This window comes from Ascaphus truei, chromosome 6 (assembly GCF_040206685.1).
Source record: "Ascaphus truei isolate aAscTru1 chromosome 6, aAscTru1.hap1, whole genome shotgun sequence".
NCBI lineage: Eukaryota > Metazoa > Chordata > Amphibia > Anura > Ascaphidae > Ascaphus > Ascaphus truei.
In genome coordinates this window covers 93,831,858-93,855,437 of record NC_134488.1, presented here as the reverse complement: position 1 = coordinate 93,855,437, position 23,580 = coordinate 93,831,858, and the positions used below count along the sequence as shown (strand labels likewise).

General features: G+C 45.2%; 1 protein-coding gene across 1 annotated transcript in view; it reads right to left on the bottom strand.

Moving 5' to 3' along the window:
- Positions 1-12,787, bottom strand: part of TRIM28 (tripartite motif containing 28) — a 36,197-nt gene extending 23,410 nt beyond the window's left edge. The window contains exon 1 of the mRNA XM_075605178.1: positions 12,344-12,787. Coding sequence (XP_075461293.1) covers positions 12,344-12,575 — 232 coding nt within the window. The 5' untranslated portion in view covers positions 12,576-12,787. The remainder of the gene's footprint in view (positions 1-12,343) is intronic.
- Positions 12,788-23,580: the final 10,793 nt, after the last annotated feature.

Below are 23,580 nucleotides of genomic sequence, written 5' to 3'. Positions count from 1 at the left end.
TATGTAACGCTTGCCAGACCAACTGGGGATCATGAGAGGTCCCACTATGTCCATGGCTACTCTCTGGAAGGGTTCCCCTATTACCAGTAGTGGGTTCAGGGGTGCCTTCACACAATCACTCGCCTTACCTACTCGCTGGCAGGCATCACAGGACCGGCACAAATCTGCCACTACCCCGGATGCCACCGGCCAGTAGTAACGCTGCAACAGCCGGGCTCTCGTCCGAGTGACCCCGATGCCCCGCTAGGGGTATGGAATGGGCTACCTGTAACAACTGTTGCCTTTACTCCTTCGGTAGCACTGTCTACACCCTATCTGGTGTGGTAGAACCTGCTCTCTGTAGAAGAGCCCGCGGTGCCTTAAGAACCGGTCTGACCCACTGTCCGAGGCAGACTTGGACGCCCGGAGTCTCATGCCCTCCAAGCTGGGACCAGCCCTCACCGCTTTCCTAAAACTGTCCCTAATTCTGGCCACACACCCTTAGTCTAAGTCGGGGGGAACGGGAACAGATAAGGGGGGGGGGGGGGAGAAACAGAACCGTTAAAGGGGAATATAAGTCAGAACCTTGTCGCGACTCAGTCTGGCTTACCGTCCTGGTCTCCTGGGAGACCCCTGTAACTGTTGGTCACAAATGCACGGGGACGGCAAAAACAGATGCAATTCCTTTGCTCTGGCTCCTGGTTATCGCTGCAACAGGAGCCAATTCCACCGTAAAAACACAAGTAACATGTCCCAGGTCAATACCAAGGAGAACCTTAGTATCTAACCAGGTCAATACCCCACCTCCCTCATGCTATGTCCGGCACCACAATCAAGAAAGACCTGGGCAACCTGGATGGACCGCGGTACGCCATGTGGCATGGTCACCTGACTGTTCGGACTTTGCACGGTCTGGACAGCCTGGCTTTATGTGACCAGTCTTGTTGCACTGGTAGCACCTCCTCTCGTGGTTAAACTCTGCAGGTGTAGGCTCGTAATATACTGTGCGGCCGTGCGCGCGCTGCACACTGTGTGTGTGTACAGAGTCCGTGCTGCCGGGAGCGACATGCTGGGAAGGTAGTGTGTGGTGTATAGATTGTGTGATTGAATAATTACTATAAGACACAGACACACCTTCCCCCTTGTCGTCCGGTTCCACGCACACAGCCGTGCGCGGTCCTATTAAAGAATGGCTGACTATCCTCAGACATCTATAAATGCCGAGCGCACGGCGCAGCAAGCGCGCACACACACACACACACACACACACACACACACACACACTAGAACAGCCCTTAGGTGCACTTCCATCTGCAGCAGCTTTAGGTTTCCACTGAGGTGCGCTTTTGGCTCCCTTGGCCGGAGTGGCCGCATCTGAGGCAGCCCCTTTCTTGCGATTCAGTGCCAGACTGGTGAAAAATTCATCTGCCAGGTTAGCAGCATCCACATAAGTCTTTGGTTTGCAGTCAAAGACCCATTCCCTTATGTCCAGTGGACATTGCTGCATAAACTGCTCTTTGAAAAATAAGTCCAGCAAAGTGTGGTACTTGGTGGCACTACATCCCTCCACCCACTGTGTTCCATGCAATACCAGGCGGGACGCAAACCGAATGTAAGATTCCCAGTGGTGTTTCTCCTCTGTCCTAAACAGGCCTCTGTAAGCTTCTGGGGTGAAGGCATACTGTGTGATTAACAAGGCTTTAACTTGTCTGTAATCATTGCCATCCGCAGCAGGGATAGCCTGGAGTCTCCAAGGCAGCGCCAGATAACAGCGTTAAACCTATAAACTGGCCCCCCAACAATGTCCATGTTGTTGCCCGCTTCCTCCCCTTGTCCTTCCACCAGGGCTGGAAGGACCTGCACCCTGGCTGGACTTGTGACCACTGCAACTGCAGGTGAAGAAATACTGACTTCATGATTTTCCAAGTCCTCAAGCATTGGCTTTGACTGTCCGTCAGTAGGCAATCCTTAACTCTCACATCGGGCAACAATTCTGGTGCGGTCCCATGACCGGTACCGACCTGACCTGCTGTCCATCTTCCACCTGTGGCACTAAACTAAGTGACAGAGAGAACCTGTGCTTTTTTCTGCTTTGTGTAACATGTGCAAGTCACTACTTGTTTTGAGAGCTCGCAATCTACGAGTTTCTTTTTATGTTAGAAGACCCCTCCGGATTTTAAAACAAAGCTCAAATGATACCACACGTTGCCACCAGTAAATATAGCCTGTCATGGGAGACCAGGCCATTTACACCTTTTTACCAGGATCATGCATTGAGCAAAGCAAGTTAATGAAATTGTACATTTATTCACAGGAAATGGCAAACACAATGTTATACAAACTACAGCAAAGAGACACTTACTTCGGAATTGGGGTTGAAAAACTATACTTTTCTAGGTGTAGGCTCTTATCAATCCAAAGCTTACCCTAAAGTGTCTTGGAACTGAAATCAACCTACAGTTCCAAACGACACAGCTCCCCTCCCTTTCCAAAGGGCTGGAATTCACTTGGTGCTTAGAATCTTAGAAAACTTTGAGAGACCTTGGGGAACACTGGAAAACACGAATGGGCGCAAGGGGTTATAATACCTCTGACTTAGGCCTGGACATAATGGTGTGAGCAAGGCTGAGCCGTGCTCACACTCGGCACTGAGCCCCTGCAGCCGCAATGAGAGCGGCTTTAGCAGGGGCTCGCGCACGCACGCTTGGGGAAGCGTGGGTCTCAAGATGGTTTCAAATTTGGCGCTCGCCGGAGCGCAGGGCTGGTCACGTGAGCGGTTCGCCCAATGAGGGCGAACCTGCTCCGTGACATCACTGGCCCGCCCCCAGGCCCGCCCACGGACGGAACGCTGTGTAAGGCCAGGGAAAGCACCGCTTTCCCTGAGCATCAGCGCGCCTCCGCCCGGATACAACCACTATGTCCCAGGCCGTAGATGGCCCAATAAAAAGCGTGAGAAATTGCTCCACCGCCAATCAGAGACAAGCTGGTAGATAACAGGGCTACCTGGAAATCTGAATGAACCAAGAGGCGTGGGCAATTTGGCACCACTGACCCAGATTCCCTCAATGCCACCCGCGGAGACAGGCTCCTGCCAGTCTGATGGGGCAAATGGACATGCAAATAGAGTCCATTGATCTCAGGACGTGGATACTTGTCCTTCCCTCCTGTCCAAATGGTCTGGACGCCCGACATCCTCTGTGGCTTTCAACTCCACCGTATAAGTAGACACAGTGGCACCTAAGTTGGTAGCCCACTGGCTCACTCAGAACACTAGCTCTGAAAGCCCCAGCTCATCTCTGTGCACAAACAGATGTGTTTTAAAACACACTGTTCCATAAAATATACACTTTAAAAATATCTTAAGTTTATCGGTTATGGGAAATAGAAAAAGAAGCTGCACATTATTTCCTACTACCCATATTCCCCACACTCTTTATAATGTTCATCATTGTATTAACACTGCCAAGGGTTTTTTATTATACTTTATTGCAAGTTGAAATCATTTGTAGGCACTACCAATAATGGAATATAAAGAAAAATACCTGCACAAACATACCTAGTGAAGATGAGAACAAGAGGGGTATTGTCAGTGAATATATCTGAACACACACACACACACACACACACACACAATATCCCTATTGATGCACTCAAGAGCTGTCCCCTGAAGTGTTGCTAGGACAAAACACGTGTCAGGTTATTCTGATGTTACAGAGTGCGACCAGCTCCCAGCCTTGAGCAGAGTGCGGTGACCCCCAATGCATACAACTATTAGAAGTTTGAGACTAAGAGGGTATAAACTACCTGAAGTCTATGCGACACTCAGTTTGGCACAGACCACACACAGTTTCAGAGGGGCTATGCACCTTGTTTGCACGAGTTTAGATAGCACGGGCATGTTACATTAACATCCTAAAGACTGAGGTGGCTCCTCAGTATTCACAGAGCACAGATACTACCAGTAATCTGATTTCTGAAACACGTGCCCCAGAAAACTCTTCTGACAAGACTCTGCTAAAGAGTGTCAAAGGCACTGAGGGGGATTTTATAGATGAATCATGTGATTCAGACTCCATTTTATCTTACTAGATTCCCCCTTGAGTAGAAATTCGCAGCTTGATAGGATTTTAGAAAACTGCTGAAGGTGTAGAATGTGAGAGCAAGATGGAGGCATATCAGTGGTACAAAACAGTACTACTCAAGAATCACAATAAGAATATAGGCATTATGCCTAGACTTCTGGTAATTACATTTAAAGATGAAAACATGCATTTCGGTTAATTATTATTTATTATTAGCAGTTAGTAATTGTTTGGCCGGTAGCCAGAGATTTTCTATATAGTCTTTGCCTACAAGTTTAGACAGTAGAACTATGGAATGGACCAAGATGTGTGCATTTATTCTCCATATAGTTAGGTCCGGAAATAATTGGACACCGACACAATTTTCATAATTTTGACTGTACGCCACCACAATGGATTTGTAATGAAACAACCGAGATGCAATAGAAGTGCAGACTTTCAGCTTTAATTCAAGGGGTTGAACAAAAATATTGTATGAAACGTTTAGGAATTGCAACCATTTTCATGCACCGTCCCCTTATTTCAGGGGCTCAAATGTAATTGGACAAATTAACACAATCATAAATAAAATGTTCATTTTTAAAACTTTGTCGAGAATCCTTTGCAGGCAATGACTGCTTGAAATCTGGAAAGCATGGACATCAAACGCTGGGCTTCCTCCTTTGTGATGCTTTGCCAGGCCTTTACTGCGGCTGTCTTCAGTTGTTGTTCTCTTTGACAAAGCACGGTGTACCGTGCGAAACGCGTCAGAGGTTCTGGTGGCTGTCGGGTGTCAATAAAGCCTACACTTGAGTGACACTGTCCTGGACTGAGTCCTTACTGCATGGGAGTTGCACCGCTTCGTTCTTTTTGGATTCTTTGCTACTCATCTAGCAGGAGCACACCGGAGCAGACAGCGTCTCATTATCCAAACAGTGAGTACTTTATTCATTTGGTCCCACAACCCATACAAGACTTTCCTCACACCAGAGGCTATTGGGGGGGGGACTGTAACACTGTTATTCTATGGCTATGTGGATACTCTATATGTGACGCTGATGGCTGTTTAAAAAGCAGTTCAGGATTTTGTTACCGATACATCATCATACTTGGCCTGCATTGAGAAGCGCCGCTAGGGGGTGTGAGACTCCCATCCTTTCTACAGTTAGCAATTGAAATGCATGCTCGATCTTGTTGAGATCAGATGATTAACTCGGCCATTGCAGAATATTCCACTTCTTTGCCTTAAAAAACTCCTGGGTTGCTTTCGCAGTATGTTTTGGATCATTGTCCATCTGTAAAGTGAAGCGTCGTCCAATCAACTTCGCCAAATCTGAGCAGACAACATATCCCTATACACTTCAGAATTCATCCGGCTGCTTCTGTCTTCTGTCACATCATCAATAAACACTAGTGACCCATTGCCATTGTAAGCCATGCATGCCCATGCCATCACACTGCCTCCACCGTGATTTACAGATGTGGTATGCTTCGGATCATGAGCCGTTCCAAGCCTTCTCCATACTTTTTTATTCCCATCATTCTGGCACAGGTTGATCTTAGTTTCATGTATCCAAAGAATGCTGTTCCAGAACTGTGCTGGCTTTTTTAGATATTGTTTGGCAAAGTCTAATCTGGCCTTTCTATTCTTGAGGCTTATGAATGGTTTGCACCTTGTGGTGAACCCTCTGTATTTGCTCTCGTGAAGTCTTCTCTTTATGGTAGACTTGGATAATGATATGCCTACCTCCTGGAGAGTGTTCCTCACTTGGCAGGATGTTGAGAAAGGGTTTTTCTTTACCATGGAAAGGATCCTACGATCATTCACCACTGTTGTCTTCCGTGGACGTCCAGGCCTTGTGTGTTGCAGAGCTCACCAGTGCGTTCTTTTTTTCTCAGAACGTACCAAACTGTTGATTTGGCCACTCCTAATGTTCCTGCTATCTCTGATGGATTTTCTTTTTTTTGCAGCCTAAGGATGCCCTTTTTCCCTTGCATTGAGAGCTCATTTGACCGCATGTTGTGGGTTCACAGCAACAGCTTCCAAATGCTAATGCCACACCTGGAATCAACTCCAGACTTTTTACCTGCTTAATTGATGATGAAATAAAGGAATAGCTCACACCTGTCCATGAAACAGCTTTTTAGTCAATTGTCCAATTACTTTTGGTCCCTTGAAAAAGAGGGGGCTACATATTAGAGATGTAATTCCTAAACCCTTCCTACAATTTGGATGTGAAAACCCTCAAATTAAAGCGGATAGACTGCACTTTGAGCCCATATTCATAATTTAACTGTAACATGAATTTTTTTTGGTACACAGCCGAAATAACAAAACTTGTATCAGTGTCCAATTATTTCCGGTCCTAACTGTATAACCTGCCTGTATGTGTGAAGTTTTTCTCTACAAATTAAAGATTAGGAACTGCTAAGAAACTTTTATCTAGGTTACTTCATTTAAAACTGACAGAAAGGATCTACATTTGCATGTATCCAGGTTGTTATACACTATATCGAATTCTGAACGTTGCCTAGATCTCTGAAGCTATTTTCTGAACAAAAAGTCTCAATTTTCCAGCATAAAATAAAGCAAACCTACAAGCTTGTTTGTACATTTCAAGCAGCCTCTTTGGTCATAAGTCATTTCAGCTGAAAAGTCTTGAAATAAACCTAAATTATACAAAGAGAAAAACAAAAGCCTGCTCTCAACTTTTTTTTTTTTTTTTTTTTAAGGTCCAGTCTAAATGCACATGCATTATCTACACAGAGGCGACCTTAAAAACAGGCTATTTGCAACTCAAACTAGAATTTGTAACTGTGCAAGAATACAGGAAGTAAATGGTGAAAAGGGTACAAATACTGGGGGAAATGTTGTTGCAGAAGAATTGGTAACTGGTTAAGAAGCATGCGACAAGGATCACTATATTGGGAAACGCGGATTAAATAATACGGTCCATGTATCCAAGAGACAGGATAACAAAGGCAGCCTGCTCCTTCAGGATAATATATCCTGACTGAGCATCAGTCTCAGAAATTTAGTAAAAAGTAGCAGTGCAGTAGCCAGATCCTTAGGCCAGGGGTGCGCAAACTGGGGGGGCGTGGGCAGTTGCAGAGGCCCTGCACTCTTCTCCAAGGCATTTAAATTAAATGCCTTGGGGTCCGCGTGAGGCCTCTCCAACCTCAACTTACAGCCGGCTTCTGGCCACATCACCATGACAACGAAACGGCAAATGACGCTGCGGGGTAATGTGATGCGTCGTATACAAAGAGGGGAGCGCTGGTAAAACAACAAGAACTGACTAACAACCTATACAAAATATTTTAAAAAATCCTTTAATACTTTAAAATGGCTCAAAATATGATGAATGAATATCAACTGGAACAGAATAACACTACTCACACAGCCATGTGCGAGCACACATATAGTAAAGGTTTCTTTCTGGGGTCCTCAGCCCAGTGTCCTCCCAAGTCTGAAAAAAAGGCCCAGGGACAGAGACGGCCACAGATGGATCTCCTTCACATCAACACTGTCTTTTGGGTTCAAGGTCCAATCTGAGGAGGGTATATACCTTGAACCCAAAAGACATGGCCGTGTGAGTACTGTTATTCTGTTCCATTTGATATTCATTCATCATATTTTGAGCCATTTTAAAGTATTTCTTAAAGGATTTTTTAATATATTTTGTATAGGTTGTTATTCAGTCCTTGTTGGTTTACCAGCACTCCCCTCTTTGTATACATTGACTTTAAGGATCAAGGTTAGATCGTACTGGGTGAGCAGCATGATTTTGATACCCCACGAGTTGCCCTAAGTGGCAGTGACCGTTGGGGTCACCCGGAAGGTAGTATTGTGCATTTATTTTGTTTTCACCTCTATTGATTATAATTGTATCTCTCGTGAATTAGCGCCCCAGTTTTTCATCTACTCGTGATGCGTCGACATGGTAACGCGCATCAACTGATGTGACACTGCGTCATTTGACCCCTGGAGAGAGGAAGCGGGCGGCAGAAAAAAAAATATAAAAATACCACGCACCTCTGCTTTGGGCTACGGTCACCATGTGCGCATCTCCCACACAACGGGGTGCCTAGCGGCGCTCGTTCCCTGCATCAGCGCGACCTCATTGATTCCAGGCAACTCGCGACAGGGAGGCGTGGTGGGGGCGCAGCTATGGCATCACGCGGCTGCTTTGCCTTTATTGGCTGAACCGCTGCAGTGACCTGGCCAATGCTCGGCAGCCGCTCCAAAAATCTTGCCTTTTGGCAAAGGCGGTCGCGCACACACGCCGACTGGGGCCTGTCCCATAGAGGGCTACGGCCCCAATGTTCAAGCTGCACGCGCGCCCGGCGCATGCACGGGTGAAAGTCGCGATCTGCAGGAGAAGAGCAGATCATCGCGACCGGGGGGCATGGGTACGGCCACATCGCGTGGCTGGTTTGCCCTCTTTGGTTGAACTACCGCCGTGGCCAGCGCTCCATAGCCACAAGAAAAGACAAAATCCTTGTATTTTACAAAATGTGGTCGTGCTTTGCAATCTCTACATGCACGTGCAGGCAGCTACAGGCCCCGGCACCATAGAGGAGCGAGATCTTGTTCCCGCTACGACATGGCGTGCAGCAGCGGCCACGAGGGCTCAGTCACCGCTTGTGCACCTTACAAATTTCCTGCAGTCTGTCCCTGCTCTGATATAGGGCTAAAAGACTGGTTAATGAATTAATCCAGTGCACATAAAATGCAACAATTGAAACCCACCAAGTTGCTCAGACAGAGGCAGTCTGCCTATTACAGCAGCAATGCCCCCCCCTTTTTTTATTTTCTTTTTTTACAAGTAAAGCATATGACATTTGATAATTCTACATTCTTACCCAAGATGACAATCGTTTGGTGCTCCTGTTATAAACCCCGATTATGTGTCTAGCATAACGGCTGCGGTCAGTAACTCAGCAGCTACAATGTATCCTCATATTACTAACATTATCTATTGTTACAGTTTACAGCTTAAACTGGTGGGAATATTAGCAACAGATTATCACAAATATAAAAGTGTTGCAAATATCTTGGTTAAAACCTGCTAATGAGACCAAAGGGTGCTTTAAAACTCAAAAAAATGGCATTAAGAGTTTAATTTAAAAAGAAGTACTATTTTCCAATACAACAGAACTAATTTAAACAAAAAAAAACAAACCCCTAAGATTTCACAATTTGCTGCTTTAAGATAGTGTTGCAACAATTCTCATGGCTACTTTGTTATTTTAGATTTGTTCAATCAGCTGTCTTACTTTCACAGCATTGGTTTGGAGGGGGAGGAGAAAACACTATTCAGCTGCAGACACCCTATGGTTCCTGGTATTCTTAACAGGTTTAAAATTCCCTCCAGAGGAAACAAAATGTCTGCCATGTCTCTGGTCAATTCCTATTGGACAGCCATTTAAAATCTGCCAAACAATCAATACTGCTCCTGAGGTTTAAAAAAAAAAATATGAATGAGAGAATGACACCAGGGTCAATCTTGCTTCAATGGCCAATAAAAAGCCACATCATCATTAGAAGATAAACAGCATAGCTTTATATTTGTGATCACTTCGTCAAATGAGCTGGCGAAAATTTATAGTTTCCCGAATAAATGAAATAATTCTCTGGTGTTGAACTTTGGAACCCCAATAACAAGAGTATAACCTGGTCGGTTGCATTCTTGGACAAAAAGGTTAATGTTTAGTATGAAGCTAGGCCAAAGCAGACAGAGGCCAAGAAGGCCTAAGGAAGTGGCCCCAAGCGGCACGTGCACCTTGTCAAGCTGCGAACCGTGGTCTGTGAGGAAAAGACCGCGACAAGGGGGAGGGGAGCGGTGTGGACGCATCCATGTCGTCACACAACTGGTTCGCCCTCATTGGCCGTGGTGTGGCCAGCGCTCCATCGCCACTAGTAAAGACAAGATACTTGTCTTTACAAAATGTGGTGGCTAATCGAGAACTCTACACGCGCAGGCAGGTACTGGGCCCGGCCCCATTGAGTGGCGGATCTTGTTGCGCAGCGCACACTGCAGCTGACACTAGGGACCTAGCCTAAGAAAACCTGAATGGAAGTAAATCTTGAGAAGCAAAACTTATCTAAACTGTCTGTTATTCCATGTCAAATACATGGACCTGGGTACTGGCTGTAGATACTGAATACAAAAAACAACAACCCCCCCCCCCCCCCCCCCTACACGTATACCAAAGGAATGCAGAAGAAAATGTATGGGGAAATGTATCACAGAAGATAAAGCCAGATTGAGAAAATACGCATGTGTAGAATGAGTTGTGAATGATGTAGGGTTAATGCTTTTTGCAAGCATTTATACTGGAGCTTAGAGAGATTCTTTGTATAGACCAGGGATGCATGTCCTTATCACTGGGGGCATAGCTGTACTATTAACCCTTTGAGAAACGTCTGTCGGACTCACCTTGTACATGGCAAAAAATAGTTTTGCTGATGCTGAGAGCATCACTGTTGTGCTCCATTGCCCTCCCCAGATAGCATTAGGTCACAAAAAAATAAAACTATTGGGGGGCAGGGGGCATAGTTTTAAAGTATAAGGAAACAATCAATCCTTTAGTGCGTTAACATTGGTCATATTTACCAATTCTTGACAGCGTATTAAACAATGATTCCAAGCCCACATGAAAAACTGGAGTTATTTATTTTTAACAAATCGTTTCAGCCTATATTTATGTGTAATTCACAAACCATGCACTGTCTGATGTTTTTTGTTTTACTTCTCTTTTGACAATAAGAATCATGATTTGACCTAAATAGGTGTTAACACGTAGAATGGACAGGCAAAAGGTAAAGTTAGCATGATTTTTAACCATGAGTTAGCTATTACAAAAAGGTATCACTTCTACATTACTTTGTTTATAATTTGAACTAGATAATCAAATACCAAGTTGTTTGTTGTTGTTTGTGATACCTGCTAGGAGACCAACATTAAAAGTTCTTAATAGAAGGCATTATAGGGCTTTCTTTTGGAGTATTGTATATTTCTTTACCCCATCATTTGTTTTAGCAACTGCCATTTTTGTTTGAAACTATCAAGCTTTACTTTCTATATGTTTATGGTAGTCAAATTAATACTTAAGTACTTGTGGTTTGTGTTTGCCAACACATAAGTGCTTCACACGTCGCATGTTTTATAGGTCCATTGAGAAAGTGGCAAAAGTGAAATTGTGAACAATTCAACAAGAGTAAATAAACAAGGCAGCCACTGCACCTTTCACAACCATTTTTCAAGGGTTCACCTGAACCCCCATTAACCCAACTTTAATGAAAAAATAAACAGTACATGGGAACGACAAACATCAAGTTTAAAAATTATAATCCAAATGTCTGGTGTGATAAATGACTTAAAATAGTATTCCCCATAAGGTTCTTTGTATGCACTCCAGTAAGCTTGTGTATCATGTATTGGGGGGCAATTCATATTTTTTCATGTTTTGAGATTGTCTTTCTTGCATCGATATTTAAATCAACATTTCATAACCTGCTGCAAAACGGTGTAAGCAGATTGATCAATTCAGTTCAACAACCCCGTTTGTAATTAAGACCTGAATATCTACAGTTCACCGATTCTGACAAGAGCAGCCACTGGGAATCTTTCCAGTAATGATACTAGTTTTCCCCCTGCACAGTACAGTGGACTAGTATAACGTATGTAACCCAATTATAATACCTGTAGGAATGGGGCCTGGATTTTTTTTTTGGGGGGGGGGGGGGGGCGGACAGGAGCCCTCCCTCTGGATTGAGATATATTTCTTATGTTAGAGATTTTACATGTACACCACAGGTAACAAACGTTGTGCGCCTGAAATGGAACAAAACTGCACCCAATGGGACAGGGTAAAAGCAGATCAGCAGCTTCACCAACTGAAGGCGCCGCCATAATAGACAGCATTAGTACCGGAGGTCCTGGTTTACATTTGACATGACTGCCTCACAGGAACCCCCTGTGTGGGGGAGAGGTGATTAGCCCGGCACAAACACAACCCTTTGTTCTACAGTAGGACCTCGTGGGCCAAGGATGTAGGCCCCGTCTGGTGGAGGAGAGGCCGGAAACACAGAGGAAGCCCTCCTCCCTCGGTTGCCGCAAAGCCATGTTGAACAGTCGTGGGCGGGGTAAAACCTGTACAGATATATCCTATATCGGCCATTTAAATCCCCAAATGGGGGTAGATCAAACGCAAGTTGATTTTCCCGCCGCCTAGGACTGTGCATACACAAGGGCCTCGACCAGGACTCGGAGACCGCATACATTCTGCCCGCTTACCTGAAGCAGGATCCACGCTTTTCGAGGCCTCTAAGGCTGGAGCCTCCGGGATGAGGCACGCCTGGCACACGGAGTGCAAGCATGGCAGCAGCTGAGGCTCCCTGTCGGCCTCCAACCGGCTCTTGCACACGCCGCAGTTTTCCAGCACCTCCTGGCTCTCGGCTACGGCGTCTCCGCTGCTGCTGTTATTGGTGTTGCTGCTGCGTTTCTCGCGGGGCAAGGGCACGGACATTTTCCCAGCTGGGGACTGATTTTCCCGCCTCCGATAACGGCCTCTTATTGTTCTCGCGCCCGTTAGCTGCCTCGCGCTCCCCGCTCTAGCTCTCACACTCTCGCGCGCGCGTACCGCCTGGCTCTCCCCCTAATGACACTCCACGCAGCTGCGGCGTCTCGCGTAATAAACACCAACCCCCTTCAACAGCGCAGCAAGCAATGTTTAAAGAAAAGAAAAAACAGCGTGCGGGCCCGAACGCGTTGGCGTCATGTGTGGGGGCGTGGTCTCTGCCCCTCTGTGTTCGGCGTCCTCGGTGTTAGGGCGCCACGTGCTGCCTGTGGGCAGAGATGTTCATCTTGTGAAGGCAAACACCGGGCTACAGTTTTCGTCAGTGTCAGCAATAAGCATAAAGTTATCAATGTTCATAGTGGATTAGTAGGAAGAATAGTGGATTAGTAGGAAGAAGTGATGCACTATGTGTGTTCATTTTGCATGTCATTTCCCACAATCCCTGAATCACAGCATGCTGTGTGATTATGGGATAAGGCTGTGTCCCCGCTGACCGTGCTGTGCACTTGGTGCTTGCCGCTTTTACTTATTGCAGTCTTTATGTGGAAGTCCCCGCTGACGCAGTGCGCACGGGCATGCACGCTCACACAAGGTTGGCGCTTGAGCAGACAAAAAAACCTGACTTTGAAGCGCGCTCAACTTGCCCACAATGCCCCCCGTCTGCGCTTGCAAAATAGGCAGGACACCCGGCGCCCATGCTTAGAGAGTTGGTGACGTCACCGCTCAAGCATGAGCGCGGTCAGCGCCAGCGGGGACTCAGCCTAAGGCTGCGTCCATACTGTAGCCTCGCGTGCTGAGGCGCGCTCACGCTATGCCGTCCCCAGCGTCAGCAGGAGCTTTTGCCTGGCCGGCGAGACGGAGCGCACTTGCGAGGCGGGCGAGAGGCGGTACTCACGCGGCGCTGACGTCGAGTCAGTGCGCTTATATGGCGCTGACGTCAACGTCACGGCGTCGGAGGGCATTCAACTCACCTCGTCTTCTCATTGGCTGCTGTGGCGTCACGTGAGCGGACTCAGCGCTCAAACTAAAATCTGAATGTCGGCTGAAAGTCAGCACGCTTCTGCACGCCTGCGGAAGCATGCGCGAGCCCCTGCTAAAGCCGCTCTCATTGCGGCTGCAGGGGCTCACTGCCAAGCGTGAGCGCGGGTCAGCACATAAGCGCTGACCCTGCCCGCAGCCTAAGGCCGAGTCCATAGAAGGACAGGCCGCGCTGAGCCGTGCGGACGCTCCGCGCTGAGCCCCTGCATCCTCAATGAGGATGCCTTGAGAGGGGGCTCACGCAGGCGTGCGGAGGCGCTGGATTTTTCAGCCGACAGCCAAGCTGTTTTTCAGCGCGCTGTCGGCTGAAAACATCCAATCAGCGTGGAGCAACGGCGCCATGACGTTGACGTCGGTGCGTCGCGGGCGATTGGCCCAGTGACGTCACTGCCCCACCTCCCTCAGTCTCCCCCCGCCTCCGATCGCGCCCGCTGGCTCGCCTGCATGGGCATGAAATCGCGCAGATTTCAGCAGGCGAGCCTCAGCGCGGCTCCGAACTCCTCACCCCTCTATGGCCCCAGCCTAAGGGAGTTTTAGGGGCCTGCCTGCTATATGTAATATGCTCATAAGCATTTTTTATGATGACTGTACGATGGAGAGAATTTGTCACTTTTTCTACTTGTAACACCCCCGGGCAAGAGGGACTGGGTGTACAGTAAAAATGGAGGGTATTAAATAGACTCTCTCACTTTAAACCTGTTTTTTTTACCTGGATAAAGGTGTAGGTGCTCAGCAATACCTGGTTACATAGGGTAGATGTCGAAGATCTGTGCCGGCTTCTATGAGGAGTATGATGGAATAAAAGAGGACACAAGGAACTTTTCAACTGCTTTATTAACTCTTAAGAATAGGGCAGGTTTTAGTACAATAGAAAGGTTCATTCAGCTCCTAGCACCACAGAACCACTATTTATGTATGTCTTTATTTATATAGCGCCATTAATGTACATAGCGCTTCACAGTAGTAATACACATGACAATCATATAAATAACAAATAATACAAATAACAGATCATGGGAATAACTGCTTCAGACATAAAAGTAGCATTTAGGAAGAGGAGTCCCTGCTCCGAAGAGCTTATAATCTAATTGGAAGGTAGAACGTACAGAGACAGTAGGAGGGCGTTTTGGTAATTGCGTCTGACTCCTATAGTCCAGGAATCGCCAGCGGCAAGAGAGCAGGGCTGCTGCTAGGGGGCAGGGCAGCTTCTTTCATCCTGAGGAGGGGTGCAACAATGTTGGAATTTGTGGGAGGAGCATTAAGATCAGTATTGCTCGCCATGTACTGCATGACTGTAGGTCAGTTATTTATAACATTTGTTCTAAATTTCACTCCAAGCATGCACCAATTTGCATTAATTTGCACGATTTCATATTCTATTTCCTAAAAAAAATCCTCGGAAGGGCGCTCCCTCCCAAGACTCCTTCCCAGATTTTTTACGAAACAGAATATAAATTGGTGCAAATTGGTGAATACTTGGAGTGAAATTTAGAAAAAAATGATGTAACAGTCAGGTCCTTTATATATAACATTCTTCCCCACCAACGATTCTCGTGCGTTGCAGCTTTCACCATTGTGTCCAGTATTTTTGGACAAGCCACCTGGCAATCCTACATGTAGTGTAATTACTTTGGTTCCTTTTCATTGGAGCCCCTAATGCTGGGATACTATCCCTATGCTAAAACAGAAATAAAAGATGTCCTTTATAGGTTAGAAGAACCTGGAGACCTCTCTGAAGTCCTTTTGGGTGTAACAGGATCTCCTGATGGTAAATAGGGTATTCCCTGATGTTAGGGGATCCTCCCTGGGGTCTGGTCTGTCTACAAAATGGTGGTTCTCCACCTTTTATACCCAGTGGGTGTGAACAATAATCTATCCCGGTAACTGTGCAGAATACAGTAGATATAATAGTTGCAGAAGAGTCACACCATATACATTTGACTTATATGGCAGTTTCTAGAACTAAGGCAAGCTAACTCTACCCTTTAAAAAGAAATATTATAGACACTGTTCTAACTAACTGAGGCCCAGCACGGATTTAAACCCTACACTGCCTGCAACTACCAGGGCTGACATGCAGGGATGTCTACTTTCTAGCAAAAGTGCTACATACTCACCATAACTTGTTTGTGTACAGGGGAGTTGTATTAGTTTCCATGGGCAAAGATTAAGCAAATGTTGCACTAACCATCTGCTCAGACACCTCTCACCCTTACCTTAATTCCTGACCAATTTACATTTGTTTTTTTGCATTTCCATGTTACTTTATGTACCACACTGTGATAGGGTGAATGAACGTCACCAGCCCTATACCTGGCAGACCTATGGTTAGGTCTGCAGTGCAGCAGTGACGTGGTTAACATTCAGCTCGGAGGTCTGGTTAATTAGTCTGATCCCAGCAACCTCATCAAGGAGCTTTAAAACCCCAGATTGCACACATGCAGGCTGTCTGAACCATGGAGATACACTGGAACTCAGGAGGGAGAACAGCTTGATTTAAGGTGTGTGTTTCTGGGACATTTTGTTTGATACCGAACTGTTTCTGTGGACTTTGAACAGAAAGGGCAAAGCCCTGCTCAGGATTTGTACTGCTTTACTTTATATATGCTGAAGAAAAGCTCTTGTTATTTTTGTGTGCCATATTTGGAGGCTCAATAAAAAGCCTTATCAAGAAACCCACGTGTGGTTGCATGTACCCTGCAACACACACTCATTGGCATCTGTAAATCCAGACATAATAGAATGTAATGTATTGTAAATATTTCAGCTTTCTTTGTTAACACAAAATCAAGAATCTGTTAAACCAGTGTCACAGATTACTTAGCAAGAAATGCACTAACGATGCACACCCTACGGCTGTTAATACTTAACCTTTAATATGGGTATAGGGTCAAATAGAAGGTTTAAGAAAGACCTACACATTAAGGGTGTAATACAGAAAGTGCCAAGTGAAAAAGGTGAACCAAAAGTTAAAACCTAGAAAGGAATAGATTGTAAATAGTATTTCTGATGGTAAATTATTGCTAAGCAATATTGGGGCAAATTAGCCAGGGGTATAAAATTAAGCAATGTACACCTAATACCAAGGTGATACAGGAAGTTTGAGCGCAAACCCAAATCAAATGAATAAATACCAGTGAAAAAATACAAATTAGTTTCACCAAGAGGAGATGCAGCTGGCGTAAGGAGTTTCACAACACCTCAAAGGACGTCACAAAAACACACAAAGCGCAAGAACTCCCCTCGGTCGTGATGTGGTGATGATCAAACAAGGAATCAGGTTGAGTATGGCAGGAATTCTCAATGTGGCATGGAAGAGAGAAAATATAGTGCAACACAATTAATTAAAATAAATACTAGAGCACAGAGCTCATTCCACTCACATGCTCAAAGAGGAAAACAGGCGGTTTGACCACTCTGGGTCCTGTAGTGCTGGAACGCCCCGTAATAGAAAGCAGACCGACCAATGTTTTCCCCGACAGTGTCTGCTTGCGGGTTCGAGTGGCGGATGACGTCACGGACCCTCTCGACCAATGGGAAATCCAAGCTTGGTTCTCCTTGAGCCCACGGAATCGGCAATGGTATAAGCAGGCATGCAGCAGGTACTGCGGTCTCATGGCTTGTTCTCGGCAACAAATAGGCAGGATTCGGCAGTGGTTGTATTCCGCGAGGCATTTGGGTAGCCTGGAAGGTAGAGTGGAATGAGCTCTGTGCTCGAGTATTTGTTTTAATAAATTGTGTTGCACTATATTTTCTCTTTTCTCTCTTCCTTACCACATTGAGAGTTCCTGCCATACTCAACCTGATTCCTTGTTTGATCATCACCCATCACGACCGAGGGGAGTTCTTGTGCTTTGTGTGTTTTTGTGACATATCTAATACCAGCAATATTTATTAGTGAGTAAGGCAGATGGCTCAACGAGCTCACATAAGTCTAAGGGAAAAATACCATATTGATCGAAACCACTATTGATTAAGCTAACGGTATTGAAAACTAATGTGACTTGCTCCCTGTCTATCTAATGGTCCCTTCAGGTAGATTTGTTACCAAAATACATTTTAGTGAAGAGGTGACTTTTTAAGATGGCCTTCAAAATGGGTCTAGATACTGAGTGGACAAAGAGGAAGTATTCATGGAGGACAGAGCAGTCGAGATGTGTGGGACAGAGAGGTCAGCTTTCAGAAAAGCAAGAAGATTGAAATGAGAACAAGGATTATAAAGAGGGGTAGGTGAGAAGAGCATTGAGTGAGAGGAGACTGTTGTAGAGAAAAGCAAGGCAAGAGAGCAGGATAATTTCAATATTTAAATCTAAAACTCACAATCCTTTTATCCCTTGTACCCATTTTTCCAACTCTGTCAATGATCTGACTGTATAACCCCTGTTCTTTAATGTAACCATGTATTTTTTTATAACTCTGTGCCCACGACATACTTGGAAACGAGAGGTAACTCTCAATGTATTACTTCCTGGTAAAACATTTTTATAAATAAATAAATGGGAACAACATTTCCAAGAGTGTGGATAACTGAATCAACAAGCTTAGAACCGTTAACGTTTTAAAGGAGTACTCCTAGCGACACCTTGTTTTTTGTTGTTTTTTATAGGTTTGAAGCAGGGGTTCTCCGCAGCTGACAACGAACTCTAGGGAAAGGCAGGGGAGAGGGGAAGGGAAGGGAGGTACCCTCGCAACTGCTAAGAAGTAGAGTCTGTGGTGCTACTATCTGGGTGGATATAAACTAGTACTGGTGAAGAGAAAGAACCCCAATGGAGAGCACTCAAACAGATGCACAATGTACAGTAGACAGGGGAGGAAGTATGTGCAGTAGTAAGTGGAGTGAATTAATTAAAAACCATTTATTATAGTCATAACTGAATTTAAAATAAATAGGACGTTAAGTACCAGAGTAGTTGAGAATCAAATGAGCCAAAAAAGCGCAGCGAAAGTAAAATATACCAGATCTCAAGTGTAGAGTGTAGGCTACTACCCTTGATGATATGTGCAGGGTAAAGCCAGATGTAATAGACACCCACTGGGGTTTGTGTCTGATAGTAACTAGTCACAGGTACAGCCACCTGTTAACGGTCAAATGTCTTGGTTATAGGTAGTAGTGAGTGGTGTTATATATACCAGTTCATAGGGTATATACAGGTAAGTATATCAGGTAAGTAACCACTGTGGTAGATTTTCACAGGGACAATCATCAATCACCAATAATAAGGTAATCCAGATAAGCAGGTCGCTGCTATGGTCCCTGGATGGTGCTGCTGTATCAAGGCACCATATCAGTGTTGGATCACTCACACACACTCACTAAACTATACCCTAACGCAGATACCCTATGGGGTGTATCTACTCTAAACAGACAGACAGATGACTGCAACCCCAGTAGGTAGAAAAAATCGTAGTACACAAGTAGTGTCTACTTACACTCAGAAACAATAAAAACAGCATGAGAGGCTGGTAGAATAAAAATGACAGGAACCGTGGTGCTGCTACGTAGCTATACACACATCTGCTAATGCTTGGTGTATCGAATATCACCACGATTTCTGCCCTAATGAACTAGTAGCAAGCTAAATGCTTCTTTCTAACTCACTAAGGGAGCTAGTGTGGGTCAGGACGCGCTCCAATCACGAGCGTTGGTCCCGCCCCCTTGACGTAATGACGTCACTGTTCCCCGCAGCTGAACCACATTCATTTCAGCTTTGGGGACCCCCTGCTTCCGTGATACCGCTATATATGCACAGTTTAAAGCTCCCACGTCACGTGGGCCAATAGGAAGTCACAAGGGATGATGTTGCGGCTTCCCCTTTAAAGTAAACTTAGCTGAATTGGAAACAATTTACATCATACATAAAGGTGGTAGGGCCCCAACACAATTTATTAAACCATCATTCAAACCATTATAAACGAAGTAAAAGCAGCAATACTACATCTTTAGTAGTACTACTGCCCCCCTTTTATTCATGTAACGGGTTTCCCCCCCTCCCCCCAATCGCAGATAGGGTCCCCTAGGGAAATACTACTCTGGTTACACATGGCTATAGTGTGGTGCACCTGCTGGCTTACAGGACTCCTGAGTCTCCCACTTGATGATATTATGGGGAATAGCATCAGGACTGGTTTATGAGGTAATGCTGAGTTATACTCACTCATGGTACAGCGCCTCCATCTCTTCCAGACCCCCAGCTTAGTAGGGAGGAGTCTCTGAAAGAGAACCTCTATGTACACCTTCCCAAGTGACACCACACACATGACAGAAGCGATATCTTTCTTTGGCATCCTTTATTGTCATCACACATGGACAGCCGCCCATCATAGTGGCTGGTCGTCTAGCTACTCATCTCAGGTTGCCAACCCAAAGGAAGTCCCTGACCACACACTCCCAGGCGAGGGCCCTGAAAGCAGGTCTAGCTCTTCCCTTACTCCCTAATGAAGTAAGAGGTACAGTCTTCCACACCACTCCCTAGAGGGAGGGCCACAAACACTGCCAGAGCCCCGACAGGTTGCTGGATAGACTCACCTCACTCAGGTGGCGAGGCACACTGACTAAATTGGGGAAGTGCTGCATATTATATAGATTCAGTAGGCACCACCCTTGTGTCACTGTAAGTGGACACAGAGCCTGATGTCACTTCCTTCACTGAATAATACACAGCACATGAGGTGAGGGCAAACCCCATGATTACTCCTGGCAAACCTGCCCTTTAACAGGGATTATTGCACAGGAGGAGAAAGGCACGTAACCCCAAAATTACACGGCTACAATTATTTTTAAAAAAAAATGTATATGTAAATCATGTGACAATGTATAATTCAACATTCTTACCTAAGCTGGCAATCGTGTGGTGCTCCTGTAATAAATCTGTAAAAATCCTGATTGTATCCCTAACTGAATGGCTGCCTTTCATTTTCAATCAATCCTTCAGTCAGTGTAACTCAGCAGCTACAATGTATCTGGATCAGTGATTTCCAACCTTTTTTGTTTGGAGGAACCCTTGAAGTATTTTGAAAAATCTCGGGGAACCCCTATCTGGCTGACACATATTAGGTTCGACAGGGGTCAGTCACAACATTTCACACCTCACGAGCCACCTCTATTTCCCACAATCTACCCATGTATTCCTTTCCTATCCATCTCACTAACTCTCCCCCCTCCCGCCTCGCATGTATTTATCCCTTGCATCTCACTCTTAGTCACTGTGTCATTTGATGCCACAACGCTGAAGGAGGGCGGCAAGGAGGAGGAGGTGTGCCCAAGGTATGGACGGCGGATGTTTAAATCTGATACTGAGTATACTGCTGCCACCACTATGATTCATTTAAGGACTTACGCTAAGGGTTTCTCGGTCGCTGACTTCTTTACCAGAAACAGTCACAAATTACACAAAAATGAAGTTTTGCAAAATGTGTCCAGAGATGAGGGCACGCTCTTCAAAAGGTGCTAGGTTCAATTAGTGCTGAAAGTACAAATGTACATACAGTATAGGATCAGGCAGTTTATAATAAAAAAAAGGGGTAAAACAGAAAAACAATACATTACCATCCAAAGTCTTGTCATAGGTCCTGTTGGGCTCATGAAGAGAAAATATGAGATCAACTCGCAGACTGTGCATCCCTAAGCAGATCTGATTTGTACATTTCTGATATCAACTCATAGTAAATCATGTCTTGCATCTGTGAGATATAACCCAAATGTTGGACAAGCCTGGTGGGTGTGGCCTATCCTCCATTTTGTCACCCTCTCCCCTGAGAGACAGCTTACTGACCAACATGTCGGTGTGCATCCCAGCTGCTTTAGAATTATTTCATTTCTAATTTACGCAGAGAGTATACAATACTCTATTCCCGTAATCACTAGATAAATCCCCACATCCTTATATTCAGGAGATTGCGACGAATGCATACGTATCCCAAATGGCAGCCTCTTTATACCCATGGGTGTGAAATCATGTTTAATATTTATATACACTGTATCTTCCCACATTTTACATGTCCAGGGCCGCATATTTATGCCTGTTACATATTTATATCTGATGCAACCGAGGGTGGTACGGAACATGAATTATCTTTTAAAATATAATTTTGAAGCACTTTGAGTCCCATTGGGAGAAAATTTCTACATGAAATTATTATTATTAATGATACAGATATAGGGGGATATTCTAGTAGCTGCAAGTTTATCCTTGTAAAACTGCACAGTTTTACATGGTCATAAGTAGCGGATCAAAACCAGACAAAAATTAATATTCTGTATTACAAATCACCATTTCTTTAAAAAGGCGAGGGGAAAAAAAGGCAAGTTATTAGAAGCGGTTTTGCCTTTTGCCTTTAACGGAGCTACTAGAATTCAGCGAGTTTGAGCCTTTCTGGTCATTCCACATGGATTTGCACAGCCGGAAATGAAACCGCTTAAAAAAAAAAAGAAGCCTTTTGTGCATCATTTGGACATGCGGGAAGGGCTTACAGAACAGCAAAACCTGCAAATCTGATCGGAAAAGGGCTTTTTCTGCACAGATTTAGCCAACTCGCTGCTACTAGAATATCCCCCATAGTGGCATTTTTGTCAACTTGGGCTGGAATGTTAATGATGCTGCTTTGAAGCTCTCCCCTCCAGATAAGCATCTTCCCCTTAGACACCTCCTGAAATTATTAAGAGTCATAAACTGCCCACCACTTCCAGTTTAATATAACCAGGTTTTTTTCGTTCCTGAGAGAAAAAAAAAAAGATAGTGCATTCCCTTAATTGTTTAACTAACCCTCAATCCATGAACCAGCAACATGTTATGACATATATCTGCATTGCTAGGAAAAAATAAAGAATATAGAAGACCTTTTATAAACCTCTTGCTTACCATACTGCATACGTTTTAACTATTACCTGGCTGTATTGGGCCACCAATATTTCTAGAAGGATTCCAGATAAAAGTGACAGGGAAACAAAAAACGTGTCTTTTAAATGTAAGTGTACAATCCTACCCACCGTCATCTCGGTGATAAACACATTTTATTATTATTATCTTTTATGTATATGACACCAACATATTCTGCAGCACAGTACAATGTGGGGTTAAATGCAAGAACAAATCCTAAAATACAAACTTAAAACATAATGACAGGTCCCTGCTATGAGACTCTTACAATTTAAGGCTGAGTCCATAGAGACTCCAGCCGGGCGGAGATGCGCTGAGGCTGAGGGAAAGCGGGTGCTTTCCCTGGCCTTAGTTCGCGTGCCGTCTGGGGGCGTGTCGGGGGGCGGGCCAGTAACGTCACGGAGCTGGTTCGCCCTCATTGGGCGAACCGCTCACGTGACCGGCCCTGCACTCCCGTGAGCGCCGAAACAAAAAATGTTTTAAGTGCTACGCCTCCGCACGCCTGCGGAAGCGTGCGCGAGCCCCTGCTACAGCCGCTCTCATTGTGGCTGCAGGGGCTCACTGACAAGCGTCAGCACGCCTCAGCACGGGTCAGTGCCATGGACTCAGCCTAAGGCCTGCTTGAACAACGTTTACCCTGATGTCTCCAGTGCTGACCCTGGCTTGTCCACTGACGATCCTGCCTTCTCCAGTCCTGACCCTGCTACGTACGAATACGAACTGTGCAATCCGGATCAGCCTGCGCGGTCTAAGGTCGGTGCTTTTACAACCCCACCTCAGCTACGCGGTCCGACCCAGGTTTGTGGCAAGCACAACCGTGACATATCTTAATACGAACGACTGGAATCTAACATTTACTATCAATAGTAATAGAGGTACAATAGATTTCTTAGATGTAACCTTTTTTATTGAACAGGGAGCTATAGAAACTAAGACCTTTTATAAAGAGGTAGATGACAATACTTACCTTTTGGCTTCAAGTCATCATTATCCGAGATGGATCAAGAACATTCCGCAAGGTCGGTTTCTTAGAAAAAAAC